Source organism: Cucumis sativus, chromosome 6 (assembly GCF_000004075.3).
Source record: "Cucumis sativus cultivar 9930 chromosome 6, Cucumber_9930_V3, whole genome shotgun sequence".
Lineage (NCBI taxonomy): Eukaryota > Viridiplantae > Streptophyta > Magnoliopsida > Cucurbitales > Cucurbitaceae > Cucumis > Cucumis sativus.
Window position 1 is genome coordinate 3,459,883 of NC_026660.2, and position 18,621 is coordinate 3,478,503.

The 18,621-nt window shown below is 32.0% G+C and overlaps 1 protein-coding gene across 1 annotated transcript; it reads right to left on the reverse strand.

Annotated features, from left to right (window-relative positions):
- Positions 1 to 15,236: 15,236 nt before the first annotated feature.
- On the reverse strand, positions 15,237 to 18,372 carry LOC101205810 (trihelix transcription factor GT-2). Its single transcript, XM_004140843.3, has 2 exons — positions 17,968 to 18,372; positions 15,237 to 17,303 (listed from the first exon to the last, which is right to left on the reverse strand). The coding sequence occupies exons 1-2, from the start codon at positions 18,267 to 18,269 to the stop codon at positions 15,644 to 15,646; spliced, it is 1,962 nt and encodes a 653-aa protein (XP_004140891.1). The 5' UTR covers positions 18,270 to 18,372; the 3' UTR covers positions 15,237 to 15,643.
- Between the last annotated feature and the right edge of the window lie 249 nt (positions 18,373 to 18,621).

Here is an 18,621-nt window from a genome sequence, read left to right on the forward strand (position 1 = left end):
CTCAAACTTAAATATGACAACGCAAATGCAATAACGAGGCATAAATAGATCAACTTAAAAAGAAAGTTGAAGGGATAAAAGCCCTATAGCAGCGGAAGAATTTAAAGAACCATTTCTCAAATTAATTTGGGAATCTTAAAATACCGGTACATTGGCAAAATTTTAGAATCAAAATTCTAAATAAATTCTAAGCATGCTTTTAAAGATAAAATACAAGAACTCAATCTCCAAATTAGAACACCACCCGTCGAAGATCTTCTTATCCTCTGGGATGAGATTGGTTTGTGAAAACCAATTGGGATGGAAAATTTTTTAGATATATTTGAGAGAAACTCTTTGAGAGAAAAAAACCTTTGCTTTTTTTTCTTAACGAATTTCGTTGAAGAAAACTGTTTTCTTCTAGATATTTATAACTCTCTTTCCTTCTTGAAATAAGAAAAAGAGTAGGAGAGAATCATGACATTCTTAATATCAAATCTGCTAATTAGTTAACAATTAATCAATTAGTTAATAATTAATTAAATCATATTTAATTAATATTTCATTCAAATTTTATTTGAATAAATATCTCCCAATATCTTATACATTTATATTAATATAATTAATATTTCATTCAAATAAGATTTGAATGAATATCTCTGCAATATTATTTTATAAATTTAATTAAATTAAATAAAACTAAATTATTAATAATTCTCCAATTAATTAACAGCTAAGTTATATTTAACTTAAATTAAATTTGAATCATATTCAAATATAAGCCTCTCTCATAATAATTTTAATATGAATCCAATTCACATTAAATTAATATTTGAACTCATTCAAATATTTTATCTCTCATAAATTAATTTTGGATCATATCCAAAATTAAATTTATAAAATAAAGTTTCACAAACTGTATATTATAATGTGTCACTATACATTAAACTAATTACCTAAGTAAATTTAAACATTTCAAATTACAACCAATATAAATAAATCTCATTACCATTTACGAGCTAGGAAGGGGACCTAATGACCTAAAAATCAGAAGCTACAACAATCTGAGATTAATTGGCTAAACTCATTCACTACATTAATCAATATTTGTTAAGTGTGTGTACACTCCACGAAAAATTCACAGCTGAACTCTTCTCACTGTAGATATATTTCTGTGTCCATGGATATAGACCAATAACAGTAAGTTAGTCCTTCACGAGTGTTCGTAACACCAGTTGGATCAATTTACCGTTTTACCCCTGGGTTACCTCTAATCCTTAAATATCAGTGCTCCTCCAATGAACAACTTGTTTATGGTCCTACCAATAAATAAAAACCTCTCTCGTGCCATGAGAGGGTAGGGCCCTTTGTTCAAGACCTAGAGACACCATTTAAGGGACACTCATCTACTTACCCTAAAGTAGGGAAGGAGTGAAGTCCATCTTGTGTAATTATGTTTCCAGCTCCCCACTCGGTCTTGTCCCCAAAATGATAAGCTTATTGAATCGACGATCTGGCCACTCTCACCCGTACAAATCAAAGAACAATCCCTCGCGAACAGGAGTTCATAACACACTTAGGATTAAGACTAAGTTACCTAGGTCATCCAAGTGAAATAAAAATCTAACTAGTTAACGGAGTTACATCTAGTGGTTACTAATTCGTAGTCCGGTTTTATGCAAACTCATTGCATAAGATACCCTCACTCGCATGTCAACTACACGAACGTGTTGGATCATTGCATTTGTATCAAATACAAAGTGAGTTGTATCAATCGTGTTACCAGGATAAGGTACCTAGCTTTATCTGTAAACTATAGACCCTTTAAGCTGATTTTGAACATCGATCCCTATATGTCTCTACATATTATTCAAGACTCATTAAACAACTTAGGATGTTAGTTTATTGGATTTGGATTATTAAGACAAAACTAATAATTTAATCAATAACAATTATTACAATAACAACACTTTATTAATAACGGCCAATGGATTATATTCACAATCTACAAGTTTTAGAACATAAATCCCAACAAAAGTAACATAGTTCAAAATGAAGAATCAAGAGCTCCAAAAGCAACTCCTCGCCATCAGGGATCTGAACAAAATGTTAACTAATGCGGTTGAGCAACTCGCCACATGGTACGACACACAATTCCAAGAAACGTTTTATCAAACCTAGATAGGAAGATTTTCTTGTAATCTTATAAAGAATGAGATGAAGATTGAGATATGAAGAACATAACCAAAGAGAGGAAGACGAAAACCCACGACAAAGAGGAGGACTGAAACCCACGACAAAGAGGAAGGCAAAATCCCACGGCTAAAACATAGATTTGACAAAAATCCGCATATATGGCGAAAACACAATTCACGCAAAGAGGAAGAGGAAAACTCAGATCTAGCAAAGAGGAAGAGATGAGAGTCGAAGAAAAAGACAACAAAGACGATGAGAAGAATATTTGGGAAAGACGACGAAGATAGGAGGAAGAAAAAGAAAATCACGTAGAGAGTGGTTATTTGGAAAAAAAGATGGAAATAAGAGGAAGAAAAAGGAAAAAACACGAGGAAAATGGAAAAGGAAAATGAAATAGAAATAGAATTAAAAATAAAGAAAAGGAAACCAATAAAAAGAATTGAGATAAAAGAAAAGAAAGCTAATAAAAAAAATTGAGAAAAAGAAAAAAGAAACCAATAGAAACAATTGAGAAAAAGAAAAAAGAAATTAATAGAAATAATTGAGAAACGGGAACGGGAGAAACTATTTTTTTTTTGTTTCCAATAATTCCGTATAAAATGAGAAACGTTTCTACTTTTTTTGAGATCGAGAAACGTGAAACGTTACCAAACACCTCTGTTTCTTAAAAAATGAAAACATAAACAAAAAACAAAAAATGAGAACATTACCAAACAGACCCTAAGGGAGTGCGCAAGCGTGAAGTAGGGAGTTCCAACCTTGTGATGAAGGTAAGAGATTAGGGTCAAAATTTGCCATTATTTGATTTATTTTCTATATAAACCCTAATTCCCCCCAATTTCTAATAAATTCACCATCATTTCACCAATTCAACCTAAAATTACACCAATAAGTCTATCCAGTTTATCTTTTCCAAATTTTCCCCTCTTTACTGCCATATTAATTTTCACCCAAATAATTATGAATTGCTATTGAATTCCGAGGGAGTAAACTTCAATTGAGGTAAGAGATTAGGGATGAGAGTTCCTTTGGAGGGATAGTTTTTTTTACAAGAATTCCATGTAATTTTCTTTATTACTTCAATAATTAATATCTTAATATCTTGATTCATTCATAATTTCAATTTTCTTCATATAAATTTTTGATCAATTTTTCTTGTATGCCATGTACAAATCTTAAAGAAATAAAGAATTGAATTTCTTTCATAACTCTTTATCCATTTTTAATTCTTGAATCAAATCATGATTGGGGTTAGCTTGATTTCTCTACAATTTGGATTCACTAATTACATGTTTTTTCTTGACCAAATAATTCTCTTGAATGCAAATTGTGATCAAATAATTCTCTTGAATGCAAATTGTGATCTAACTCATAAGCATGCAATATGACTCATTTTTTGTGAAATCAAATATATCTTGTTAATTGATTTTCGTTCCAAATTCTAAACATCAATTTGTTGGCATAATAATTAAACAATCTATTATTTTGCTCTAATTTCTTTTTGAACAATTAAAGCATAGTTGAAGCAATTCCCCCCATATGCGTTACTTTTTTATTCTTGATTTGTAAAGAACATTGAATCTTGATCGATCTAATTTTGAGTTAGGAAAATCGCATGGTCGTATGACAAAATGTATTTAGATAAAAATCAGCCTATGACATGTCTTTTTTGCATATTACGAATATGACGAATATGACAAGTAATTAGTGATATGAGACAGCTATCAAATGGCTATCAAAGGACTATTAGAGGGTTATCAGAGGGTTCTTAAAGGATTACCGACTTTTAAATTTGCTACTTTTACAATTTAGAAATGGGCCCTTGCAAAAATAGCAAAAAAGTTTATGGTAGTAGGGCCCGTGTCACTATATTTTTTAAATTGCAAAAGTAGTAAATTTAAAAGCTGAAAATTCTATTATTACCATCTGATAGTCCTCCCATAGCCCTATGATTACTGTTTGATAGCTGTCTGATATCACTAATTTTCACATATCCGCAATATGCAAAAAATAGGTGTCATGAGCTATTTTTTTCTAGATATTTTTGTCATTTGATGCAATTTTCCTTTAGAAATGACATAGGCCTTATTATCATAATTGTTTTACTATTTTTGCAACACCTGATTGGTTTAAGCAATTTAAATCTCAAAATTAAATTAATCAAGGACATTTTAATTTTCTCAATCTTTATTTCAATCTAAATTAATCTTGGTTGTAATTTTCATTTTCCTATAGTAAAGAATTCCCTAAATTCCCAATCTCTCTTACCTCTCATTAATCAAATGAGTGATATTTTACATAATTTTGACTTTGAATTGAAAATCTTACACGACTTGTGTTTCCTCTTTCTTACACAAATGCTTAAATTTCCTTGCTATTTCTTTTTATGCTTCCCTTTTTCTACAAACAACTTTTCTTTCAAGCTTTGATTTGCATTTAAAATAATTCCCTTGGGTTCAACACCTCAACACCCTTACTTACCACATAGCTAGAGTAAAAAGTAAGGATAAATCTAAAATTACTTTTTGTCAAGGTAAATTTTGGTAAGCATCCTACCCAGCAACTTTTATTTCATTTTCAAACATATTATTGCTTGATTCTAACGACCTTACCAATAAATCCTTTCACATCTATTATCCTTTCCTCGTCAACAAGCATTATTCTAAATTTGTGGGTGTGATAACTTGTAGAAATACAAATTATTATAGCCTTTCAGATGGAACAATGAAACCAAAACACATAGTAAGTGTGTCAAAATGCGTAACTTATGTTCAAAATTTATAAATATTCGAAAATACATTGTACATAAGTTTTCATGCATGATTCACCCTGCTTCAGTGTCTTAATGCAAGATTAAAAACAAAAGAAGAAGCTAGTGAGTTGTAGAGGAACTCGCGCAAATACGAGAAGACCTTGTCTGACAAGTATAACTTCTAGGCGAGATCGATATTAACACATGAGAAATGTTCACTAGAAGACAAGAGTAGTAGATGAAGTTAATGTGACTTGACAATGCTTACATTTAACGGAGTTGATGAGGTTTGACAATGGTTACGTTCATCACTGACATGTTCAGAAGGACAGAAGCTTCCCATCGAAAGTTGTCCATAAAAAGCCTACTTCAACACCATCCAATATTCTTATACAGTCAGCCCGTAGGTGAAAGCTTAAGGTCTAAGCATGAAAGATACCATTTTCCCTTTCTCCTAACTTATAATGTTCATTTTTACACTTTCCATGTTTGTATTTCTTTGAATTGTACTTGTTCATATTGTATAGTGGCTTAAGCCCTATATGCTTCAATATATTATATGTTTACACCTTGTCAATCCATCAATCCATCATGTCTTTACTATTCATCTATCAATGTGTGTTATCCGTAGTTTAGGTCATTGATAAGTTCTTGATAAGAAGTTTAGCTTATAATAATTATCGCGTTAGTTGAGGTATAGTCATCACTTGGCCACTGTAAATTACAACTACTCGAGAGAGCAAGTAGCAAGGATATGTCTAACACGGGCAAGGAGGAGTTTGTGGACAAATTCCACCTTAGTGAGATAACTTCCATCATTTGTTTTCGAAAAGGAGAACAAGTGTGGGTATTTGATGCCGAGAGGTTGTCACTTTTAAAAGAGAAGCTCTATAAGTCTTGTAAGTAAAATCTTCTAAATATATCTCACTCAATTAAGATTGATCATTTGCATCTCGGGAGGTGAGCAAGTGTGGCGTAGGCATTGAGAGGTGCTTGTCGTAATTATAAGCTAGTTAACTAAGTTGTGTCGCATTAAGGCGTTGACTGTTGCATAGCTTATTTGCCCGTTAATGCAAAGACCTTCCTTCACTCCTTCTTAATACAAGTTAGTTCGTAGGTTCGTCTCACTTCCACTTTAATAACACTTTATAGATTTCCTAGTGTATATAAGTAGATATAGTTTAAACTTATATTTTACCACACTCTATAAATATTACTATATACCGCCCAACTAAAGAGTGAACTATAGAACTAAGATTTGATATCAATTCTCTGTGTTCTGATAACTTGTAGAAATACAAGTTCTTGTAGCTTCTTAAGTAAAATAATAAGGTCTTATCACATGAAAATAAGAGAAAACAAAGAGAAAAAGTAGGCGATTTAATTACTTTGCAAAAAGTTTATCGCAAAAGAACTTCATCCATGTTTCTCTATGTTTCAATGTTGTTATCGCAAAATTTTAGGAGAAAAGGAGTGAGGCTCGGCAAGGTAGTACATTGTACGTGAACTAATCCAAGCAACCTTTTTAGCACGAGGAAGTAGATGTTAGGCGATCAAGTCACTAGCAGACAAAAGAAGTTGGCAGGAAAGTCAGAAAAGGACAAACAAGTTAGACTGCACAACATAGCTACAACTTTTCTGCAATCTTAATGGCACGTGCTAGTTTATCAGTGTCACTCCGTGTTTATAAATAGAGTTTTTCACTCTTGAAGATAAGTGTGCACACTTTTGCCAAAAAAAACAAGTTCCTCACATTCTCCATTTCCTCTCCATTACCTTGAGTTTTAGGTGAGAGCTTAAAGCAAAAGAGAGAGAGATTTACCACTTTCATAAATTCCCTTCACATGTAGGTAAAAAAACCATAGCTAAAGAGAATGAGAGATCAAACTCTATGGTGTTACACCCCTATTGTATTTCCATTTTTGTGTTTGTATATTGTGATGCTTTGTAAACAGGATGTTATGGCCGAGAGCTCTACAATATTATGTATAAAAGCAATGCAGTTCTTCTTTCATTCTTCCATCTTTCTTATCTCTTCCATATATGCATGATTGAATAACTAAACAGTAATGAATGAGATATTCGATACTTAGAAAGTTATAATGTGTGTAGTAAGAGTTTTGATCAATTAAGTATAAGTATCTTAACCTCGTTCATTCGAAAGAAGTACAAAAGTAGAGATCGTAATCACCAAATGCATGAGCACCACTTTTAGCTGTGCAATTGACAAAGATAATACAATAATGCATTCTTGTCACTAAGCTCATCCTCTTCACACATTACTGAAAGGTCAAGGTGTGTGGGAAAAAGCACTGAGAGGTGTATACCTTAATTGAGGATTAGCTACTGTTACTACATTCACGATTATTACTCAATCCACTCTCCCTTATGCAAATCAAACAACAAATCCTTGTAGGCAAAAGCCTATAACTCAGTTAAGATTAAGATTGAATAACATATCACATCCTGTGAAATATCAATATTTTTAGTCGATGAAGTTATAAAGAGAGATTAAGGATTTCTCAATCTGGTCTTATACAAACTCATCATATAGGATACACTCAGTCACATGTCTCCACATAATCGTTTTAGATTACATTATTTTTATAACCTTCGCAAAGTGAGTTGTATCCATAGTCTTACTAAGATAAGGCAACCAACCTTATTTATATACTATAAACCTTTTAGGTTATTGTGTCACGCCTCGCTCCAATTCACTCTATGTGATGGAATGGAGACATGACCGCCTAGACATCTTAAGCGAGATTCTCTGTAAAGTAACGCGTCGAATGACCAATAAGCAAAATTAAAGGACAATCACAAAGAAATTTAACGTGGAATGTAAACTTTGATGAACTTTGGGAATTTTATTGATAATTCGAGTATACGTACATCCAGTACTTTTACAACATTTGTCATAAAACTATAGTAAACATGATTCAACAAGACTTGGACTTTCCTTTCCTATCTACTATATGCTATTCGAGTAGACAGTGTCACTACCAAACGATGCGATTAAATAGGCACAATAGGCAATCAAGACTGCAGGTTCAACGTTGGAAGTCCTTTGCTACCTGAGGGGATAGAACAAAACATTGAAATGTTAGACGAAACACCTAGGTGAGTGGAATCTTTTATCAATCGTTTTAATCAAATCGAATTGGCTTTATCGCAACATGATCATTTCATAGAAACATTTGTTCGAAACGTTCGTCATTTTTATTTATTCAACATTATATAAATCTTAGAGATCACTCCCTTTATTATTCATCACAACATTTTTCGCGTTGTATGTTTCTCGCATACGAAATGTTTATCTCACAAATTCATTATGCATATTCAATTTCATGTTTGTAACCTCTCCTTGCTCAAGCATTTACCACACTCTTTTGCCAAGTCACAACCATGCGGAAAAATCTCAACGCACTAGCAATTATCATCAATTTTCTTACGCATAACACGTCTTCTAATGTCAAATCACATATCAAGTAAAAGGCATCAAAGACCAGATCACATAACAAGTATGAGGCATCCTATTCAAGATCACCATGAATAGGGCATTCCATCGTACAGGGTACAAGGCTATTCTCATTTTATTTTTTTAACATCTCACATGCATTTTTCAATTTATACCAACATTGTCAGTAACATATGTCACATGTTTAAATCATGATTATCATATGAAAGGTTCAGAAGAATGGTTTTCGAAACATTTCCTCCCCTTGGAAGTTCACACATTACACTGCTTAAGTATTTTATTGTCTCATTCTAGTTCTTCAAATCATTCATATGTTACATACACTTTGAGAATTTGAAAGCAAGCGGAAATTCACAACATTATAATTTTAATGAAAATATGTTTAAGGATTCAAATACGTCTTAGAAATCCTTTTTATTTTGGAAAGTATTTGTAAGAAGAACCAGCCATATCATAGTCAACTAGCTCCATAAACTAGCTTCCTTGGCCAAGAGTCCCTCCTTCACTTCTCGGAATCCTTGTCGGAATGAGCTTGTTCTATATCTTGAATCCTCGAATACACCCTCATTTCTTTATTAACACGTTCAAGTAAAAGCAACTTTAAAATGACTTAAATTCCTCTATATATAGATCTCTCTGTTAAGTTAGTTCTTGTCGTTAAGGATTCTGAGAAGTGAATCATACCGTAAGGTAAGGATTTTAGTCATTTTAAGATTGGGTCATTTCTTGTCGTTGGTTAAGGTAAGGATTTTAATCATACCGTAAGTTAGAAGAACTTACCTTATTCACTCATGATGTGTGAAAGATCAATCAAAGTATGATAAATGAAAGTAGGAAAATAAAAGTTGGGAATGAAAAATGCACAGAGAATTTAGGGTTGGTGGCTGCAAAATCAAGGAGAATATGCCCTAATTTGGTCAAAGTACATAACGTCGTTGAGCACTACCTTGAAAATATGCTGTTATGGAAATTGCGCAATTTGATAGCGCATAAAAGCATTGTGAAGTTGATGAACCTCTACCATGCTACCCAATTGGGTGCCACATACACCTAGGAGTATTTTTCGTAACTTTCCTTTATTTTTTCGTTTGATGCTTCCAAATCTTTGTTTCGGTCTTGTTTCCACTCCAATGGTAAGTGCTACTTCCTAAGTGCATCATAGAATAAAAATGTAAAATTTAGAACGAGCTTAAATTAAGTGGAATATGATAGCCTCTTTCTTGCTATATGTCTAATATTCCACCTTTCTGTTGGTATCAGTCTTAGACACACACCTTGAAGTATTTGATCCATCTCTGAAGATAAGGTCTCACAAGGGGAAGATACAACCTTCCCATAAAAGTCCTTTTATTATTGTGTTGATATGTAATGTGGTTCTTTGCTGGAGAACTTTTACTTTTACTTTAAACAGCACTTTGTTCTCCTAATGTGAACATATTATGGAATGCCATCCAACCCTCTCATTCTATACCTTCAGGGATCAAAAATAAAACATTTTCTTCCTTGTCATCAAGCCTATATATCTGACGAATCCATAAAAGGTAGGTGCCATACCTTTTCTCTTGAAAAAGAATAATGTTGTTTTTTGGGTACCTTTTAATAAGAATGCAGTAAATGAGCTGCAAAGCCAAAAACTAATGAACAGGGATATAACATCGTTAAAAAATGAAAAAAAAACAAGTAGATCTAACACAGAACACAATATCAAGCATGATGTATCACATACAATATGATAATTTAGTTCAGTATAAAATCTCCAACGTTTGGAACATAGTGTGTCCGATGGAACAAAACATCACTATATAAAGAGTTTATATATTTTTCAACTTTTTTTAGAGTCGATTGGAGTAATTTCTTAATTAACATGACCTTTTGTATATATGCTTGGCAAAACAGTACTATATTCAATAACATATAATCTTTTACTATTCAATAACATATATTTTATTTCATACTAGGGATAAATGTACATTAATTAGAAGGCTTTCAAGAGGGCCATCAATAATTATACTTTTAAGCAAAATTCAATAATGGAAAAGTTTGTTTGTTTTTTTTTTAAAAAAAAAAAATTTGGTGAAAATAAGTGATATGATATATGCATAAAAGTGAGATACAAGTGTATGGTTGGATATAGGGGTTTGAGTTCAGGGGCATGAAATGGAGACACAAAGGAGGCAATATGATTAAAAGGTGGGAGACGGGGAGCCCTATGAAAATGAGCGAAAGAAAGTCCAAAAATCACATCCATACAATGAGTTGAAGCCAAGTTTTTTGGTTGAAAGAAAGAAAGAGGAAACTTTGGGTTATGGTCCAAAGTAGGGTTTTATATATATCTCACAAAGACAAGGACAAACCTCTTTGTGCCAACTCTTTCCTCCTTTTCTTTCTCCCTTTCTTTTCTTTCTTTTCCTTTCTCCCAAATGTTTTGTGATGAACAAAAAGGCCCTCCTTATTCTCTCAATGTTTCTCTCAATTAAATAATTCTACATTTGAATAATATTAATAATAATAATTTTTTTTAACAAAAAGAAAAACAATATAATGCCCATCCAAAAGAGACAAATGCAACATATAAATCTAAAGAGAGTGAGAGAGAAATTTGAATAATTTAAAACAGAAACATTTCTCTCTCTAACTCTCCCATTTTCAACTTTTCATAGCTTGTAAGTTAATTTTTTTTATATTATAATAGTTATGTTGTTTATCTCTTTGCTATTGAAGATAGAGATAGCTCTATTTTTTCTCTCTCTCTCCTGATCTCTTAAGTTATTCTATGTATGTACATATAAAATATTAATGTTATAATTGAGAAACACTGTAGCAGTTGTAACAGAATATTTATTGCTATCCACAAAAATAATAAATTATTTTCTTTTATTAAACAAATGAATAACAATCACAGGTCCACATCTTGAATGCCACACAAAATTGCCCCATTTCTTAAGTCAATGGAAAAAAAATGAAAAATAAAATGCTCTATTCCTCTCTCTCTCTCTCTCTCTAGCTATGTTCTTCATCATGTCTATATGTTTTTAAATAACACCCTCTCAGTTATTTTATCTCTTTTCTTCTCTCTCTCTCTCTCTTATCTAATAATACATTCACATATTTGCTAGGATAGGACTAAAATAGTACTTTAGAATATGCAGCTGTTAAAAATGGGTTTTTGTATATACACAATAGTAAATTATATTCAATTTTGTTACTGCCAACATAACATACATCTATCAACTATTACTGTTTCCAAGATTAGATTGTATATATTGTTTCACTTCTATAATATCACTATATATTCTTTACTTCTAGAATATCAAAAACAAAGTTAACTTAGTTTACCACTTATTATGAAACCTGGGTTAACTTTTCCAACTTCAACTCCAACGATTTATTATCAATATTGTACTTCAGGTCAAATTATTAATATTAGATATTTGTCATTTTATTTTAGTCTCTCTATACCAAAATTAGTCGATGCAAATTTAAGTGAAATTCCTTTTTTTTCTTTCACGAAACATTCATTATTTAATTAATAACAAAAGTTTTGATAGAATAAAAGACACCATTTAAATATGTTTACAAAGTTTATAGAAATAAGTATATATATATAGATGAAATTTAATCTTAGAACTACTCAATACTTCTTGTGTACATTTGTTACATCAACATTATCGAAAGAAAAAACAAAGTACATCCAAACTTTTAACTATATATAGGTATTTCTTTTCGTTTTTTTTTTTTCTTCATTTTTTTTTTTGTAATTTTCAAACCTTTGAATATGATAGGGGTTTGTACTTTAACACATAAATTTGTATATTAATAACGTGGCTATGTTATGAAAATGTCCTTAAACTTTGTTATTTGTTTTTAAAAAAATCACTTAACCTTCCACAAACATTTAATAGTTTCATTCTTTCAAGTTAGAATATTAATCATTACATGTCATAAAATTAAAACATTTTAAAACTGCTTAATAAAATTCAATTATAATGTTAGATGAAAAAGAAAGAATTGAAATATATTGTAATTTTTATGTTGCATTTGGTACATCTATTGAGTCGGTAGATATTTGTTGAAATATTTTGAATATGTTATTTCATATCTAAAAAAACGATTTGCAAAGTATCTTATGGCTTTCAAAGGGTAGACAGTAATGAGTTTCAGTTAGTAATAAAATAAAACGTGTATGTTTCTAACTCTACACGTGAACATAGCTAATTCAAACTCTTATTCAACCACATAAGTTTATGTGTGAATTTTGTTTTCTGATGGTTTATTGTTTTGGTGTGAGCAGTATGTGATTGTCATAACATAAAATGTATATGGTTGTGAGCTAAAATAATGTAATAATATGGAAATAAAGTCTCAATTTTTATTATATGTTATAGGTGGCACGCACTGACAGTATCCCATATCCCAAATTTCATCCCACGTTCAAATAAAATTAAAATTTTCTTCTGTAAGAAGTAGTTTTGAAAGATGGAAGAAAAATGAATAGTAATATTATGTTTGAAAAAGCTACAGTATGCTTGAAAGGAAGTACAAATGTAAGAGTATTTTTGGTAGGTTTACCTTAATGTTGAGATAATTAATTTGAGAATAAGTGAAGGTTTATATGGTAGGGTAAGTGTTTAATTCTTTGGTAGGAAAAAAAAGAAAAGTGGTACTGAGAAGAACTATTTGCATGGCAGGCGTGAGAGAGTGAGAAGGAAGATTCCTTAAGAGTGAAATGGTGTAGGGCCAATAATCCTACAAAAATTATACATTTGTGTTCTTCAAAGGGTCCATTTCCATGGCTCTACATGTGATGCTCCCAACTTGACAATCCCAACCAACACTATTCCAAAGGCCCTCTACCCTTAACCTCTTCACCCTTCTTTCTCTCTCCTCTCTTCCTTTTTAACCATACTCTCCCTCTTTATTTACATTTTTCTACCCCTCTCTTCTTTCTCTATCTTCATTCTAACCTTATGCACTCATTCAATACCTATATATAATCTTGTCTCATTTGGTCCTCCCGAGTTCAACACCTCAACATACATATCCATAACTTTATATCTAATAATATCTCAAATTACATCAATTCAACCTTACTCACTTTCTATCTTATTTAGCCTCAAATAATGTTCAAACCATTCAAAACATTAGGTGTTTTCAGATAAAATTATTAATTTTTAAAAGATTTACTCTTTCAATAACAACAAATACCTTACACTTGGAATCTCTTTTATACGAATATAGGAATATTATTATTAGTTTAAGTACTTCTATTATATTCTTTTAGATGATGGCTTTTTTTGGTACTGTATGGAATTTGTTGTCTTATATTATATATATACCTCAATTTTATTAAATAGCGAGTAATAAATACTCAACTGATATATTACATTTCTGTTTTTTCTTCAACTTTGTCCCAATTTTGTTATTATTATTTTGTTTTTACAAGAATCACTCGATGGAGATTAAACTCCAACATTGCATTATAATTTTTTGAGTTCATTGAATAATGACCTAATAATATTGATATTATAATAGTGAATAATTGTATTCATGTGTATTGGGAATGGCCTAATAGGACACATGAAATTTTATTAATAACGATTAAAGAAAATATGATAGAATCATATGAACCGCCAAATCATGTCTTGATTGTATTAAATAAAAAAGAATATATTGTTTTTGTTAAAATGTATATTAATTTTTAATTTTACCTATTAATTTAATTTAATTTATTATTATTGTTGTTATTATTATTGGCTAAAAATAAATAGGAGTGAAGATTCGATTAGTCTAAATATTAATTTAATTGTGTTTATTTTAATTAGGACGTCTATTTTCATTTAGAAAACAACAATTGTAAAATATGTTCTACTTAAATTTATCTAAGAATCATAATATTGTGAGTGTGTGTGTATTTAATGAATGTTGCTATACTCAAAAGATTTTTCTTAAGTATCCATCGTAAGATTTATGAGACTATTACTCTTCAAAAATGGTCTAACATAGACATTATGTTGTATGACCCACTCAAACTATTCATATTTCATCCTTATAAAAAAAATATCTCATTCATATTAACTCTTTCATACTTGAAAAGAAAAGTGAAGAGATATACACCATGTGTAAACTATATGATCTTTCGTAGTCCTTCTAACTTTAATTCGAAATTCATTTTCATTTAACGTGTTTAGATTTATTCATGTAATTAAACCAACGCATATGTAGATACAAATTTTTCGTCTGTTAAAAATTTTATTTTGAAATAAATTTCAAACATGAAGAGATTGAGGAAGAACTTTTCAAAATTTAGACAAATCCATAATTGAGATTGAGGTCATTTTTGTCTCTCTATTTTAAAATTTAAAATTTTTATTTTTACATATTATTTTATTAATTTCAATGGTCCCTACCTTTTTATGAATGTCAAGAAATTGTTCACCAATTCAAACATCAAATACATTTTTAGTTGTATTTAACATCACTTATTAATGTTAAATATATAATTAAGATTATTAAACGAAAATATAAGGATAAAAATTGACACAAATTATAAATTAACAAAAAAAAAATCTAAAAACTAAAGAGGGTCAAATTCTACATCATTTTATTTGATTTACATCATTTAAAATTGTGAATAATTCATATAATAACTGATTAATTTTCCTTTTGTTGAACTTGTTCATAGTGTATGGAAGATATCACATAAATTATTGGGCGAGAAAGTGAGATGCAAATTATTTATTGAATATTTTCTTTTAAAATTAATAATGATTATAATAAACAATCAAAGTTTTTTTGAAAAAAGAAAACACAATTTACATGAAACATCACAAATGACAAAATACAACACTAGAAAAGAGTCTCTCTTTATTTCTTGTTTGTGAAACCTTAAACTCCATTCTCTCTCTCTCTCTCTCTCTCTCTCTCTAAAACCCCAAACTTTTATTCCATTTTTTAGGCCAAAAAAAATAAATAAATTATTAAATTGGAAAAACATATAACTCTCGCCGAACTCTATTCTACATTTTCTCAACCCACCCCCCACACCCTATCATTTTCCCTTAATTCCCCTCATTTTTTTTCAGTAACTTATGTGAGTGTGTGTGTGTATGAACAACATATTCAATTGAATATTCTTTACACATCGAAAAAAACTCGACCCGCTTACCCGCCCGACAACCCTTTCCGGTCCTAATAGTGCTTGAGCTTTCTCACAGAGTTACAACATGTCTTGTCCTCACTCACTCTGCAGCACTCACGGTAGCCGGTTTGCTCGCCACAATCTCATAGTTCCCTCCACCTTCATCCTCTTCCTCTTCCTCTTCATCTTCGTCGTCGTCGTCTTTATCATCACGATCCATTGGTTCGCTTTCCATCTCCTCGTTTCCCGAGTCAGGGCGAGCCATCTCTTGTTGTGGAGGCCATTGTTGCTCCGGACGAACCATCAATGGCTGCTGTTGATGCTGCATAATCGGTGTGGACGATGTGATCATGTTGTTGTTGTTGTTGCTCTTTTCCCTATACAAAGCATCCAGCTGGTGAAAATAAGGGCAAGTCTTGGAGTCCTCAGGCCTTGTTTTTCTACTTTCCTTCACTTTCTTGAAGTATTTGTTTATGTTCTCCCATTTCTCTTTGCACCTCTTTGCATTTCTATTGTACCCAAGTTTCTTCATGGCTGATGATATCTCTTCCCACAATGGCCCTTTTGGCCCATTCTCTTGATATTTGGTCTCAAGGTTTGTTCTCAATTTGATGAGTGCTTGAACTTCAACTTTTGGCCATCTTGATGAGCTTGAAGCTGGGCTAATGCTATAATTCTCCCCACCATTATGATCCATTTTCATTATCTCCATTTGCAACAATTCATTATTATTCCCCACTTTTTGTGGGGTGGAATTCGGAACAACCACTTGCAATGTGGAAGCTTGTGGTGCGGGCGGCGGTGGTGGTTGCAGTTGCGGTTGCAGCTGCGGCTGTTGTTGTGGATGCACAACTGGCGATGGATTTGACGTTGGAATTTGTTGTTGCTGTGATGGTGGTGGTGGCGGCGGCGGCGACAGTTGTGATGGATTGTTGTTGTTGTTGTTATTGTTGTGTTGGGATTCAGTTATTTTTTGAAGGAAGGATGTAATGGCGGCATCTTTTGCAGCCGCCATTGATCTCTCCTGAGCTAAAATCTCTCTTTCTCTATTGATTTTGGCCATCTCTTGCATCCTCCAAGCTTCTTCTCTCACAACTCTCTCTTGTTCCCTCTTCTCAATTGCTTCCAAGAATCTCTTTTGCATTTCCTCTTGTTTGTCAATCACTTCCTTCATCAATCTCTCAAAAAAGTCCTTCCATTTCCTCTTCCTCCTCCTCCGTCTTGACGCCTCATCTGATGATGTGGACGAGTTGACATCATCAGAAGTCGAGTTCGAGATGAGATCTGCTTCAATGCTTTGAAACCCCATTCCCACTCCCGTGGAAGAGACATTGATTTGGAAAGGGACAGCGGGAGGGACGGTGGTGGGCAAACTTGTAGGGTTATTCAATGGCAACGGAGCGGGAGGGGGCGGAGGAGATGGGAGGTGAATTGTGGGGTTTGGTTGAGAGAACGATATGTTCAATAAGTGAGGTAGGGTGGTGGTGGTGGTGGATGGAACAGTAGTAGAAGGAATGTGGGAAATGACGGTGGTAGGCGGCGGCGGTAGGGGTGGGGGAGGAGTTGGTTTAGACAAATGAGAATGGAAATTAAGAGGAGGGTGATTTTCAAGAGCTTCCAATTGTTCGAAGAACTTATAAGTTTTGCTATCTGGTTTCCCGCTTCTAACTTCTTTAGTTCTTTTGTGATATTTGTAAACATTCTCAAATTTCTCTTTGCATTTCTTTGCACTTCGATGATACCCAAGCTCCCCCAATTTCCTGATAACAAAACAAAACCAAGACCCCACAAAAAAAAAAAAAAAAAAAAGAGAAATTTTTTTAGAATTTTCATACAAAAAAAAAAAAGTAATCGAATTTCTCTCTCATACAAGGCAATTGCATGTGTAAAAACAATGATTGCGTTCAAAAAAGAACTGAAAATTCAGTAGAAAAACCAATATACATGAAATTAATCTCAAACTAAGACATACATATCATACAATTGATCATTTTTTCTTCTGAAAACTGCAAAAAAAAAATTCAGTTGTTGATGTTACATAAGAGAGAATGTTTTTTTTAACAAAAAAAAAGTACCATTTAACTACTACTTAACTTCACAGATTCCTTAAATTAATTTTTTTTAAAAAAAAAAAACTCACCTTGAATTTCAGTGACACTGAATTGGGATTTCAGTTTTCTTAGAGATTCCCAAGAAAACAAAAAAAGAAAATCATAAATCACTTCAGATGAAGTGAAAATGATTGAACTGCCGACAGTGAGATTTAAATTTTCTTGTTTTTTTTTAAAAAAAAAACCATCAAAAAACAAAAACAAACTCAGATCTTTGAAGAGAATTATAAAATAAATCACAAGTGATTTATTTTGAAAAAATTGAAGAAAAGATTTGAATTAAATTGATAATTTAAATCTTTTTGATATGTACCTGGAAATTTGTTCCCACAAAGGGCCTTTAACGCTTGCATCTCGAAAAGCCACGTCCATTTCTGACCGTATTTTCAAGAGAGCTAAAGTTTCTTGTCTCGGCCACCGGTTTCCGCCGAAGCCCCGGTCACCGTCGTCTCCTCCTCCACCGCTGCTTCTCCCTCTCTCATCTTCACCAGAATTGTTATTATTCTCATCCATGTCCACTATAAGCCCATCTTGACGATGTGTCGTAGTCGCCGGTACGGCGGAGTCTCCTCCGGCGCCGCCGCCCAAGACGGAAGTAGTGGAGTCTCCAAGCATAGAGAGAATAATAATAAGGCTAATTGGGAGGGACGCTCCTCCTTTCCAAATTACAGCACAAAACGAAACAAAGGGCAAAAATAAATTAAAATAAATACACACAACAACAAACATTTTTTTAAAAAATATATATATATATATATATATATTTATTATTTTTTTATTTTTTATCTTTAATTTTTATCGAAGGTGAAAATATGTAAAAAGCATAAGGGGTTTATGGGAATAGAATTAATTTTTTATTTTTTATTTCTGGTGGGGATCTGCTTGTCAATCTCAAGAACTTGTTTTTTTATTTATTTTTTTTTTTCCTCCTTCCTTTTCTTTTAGCTGCGGAATCTTTGGTCTTTAA

Coding starts and splice junctions, on each gene's coding strand:
- LOC101205810 (XM_004140843.3), bottom strand. CDS start 18,269: ATGCTTGGAGACTCCACTACTTCCGTCTTGGGCGGCGGCGCCGGAGGA. Junction 17,304..17,967: donor TTGTGGGAACAAATTTCCAG/GTACATATCAAA, acceptor TTTTGTTATCAG/GAAATTGGGGGAGCTTGGGT.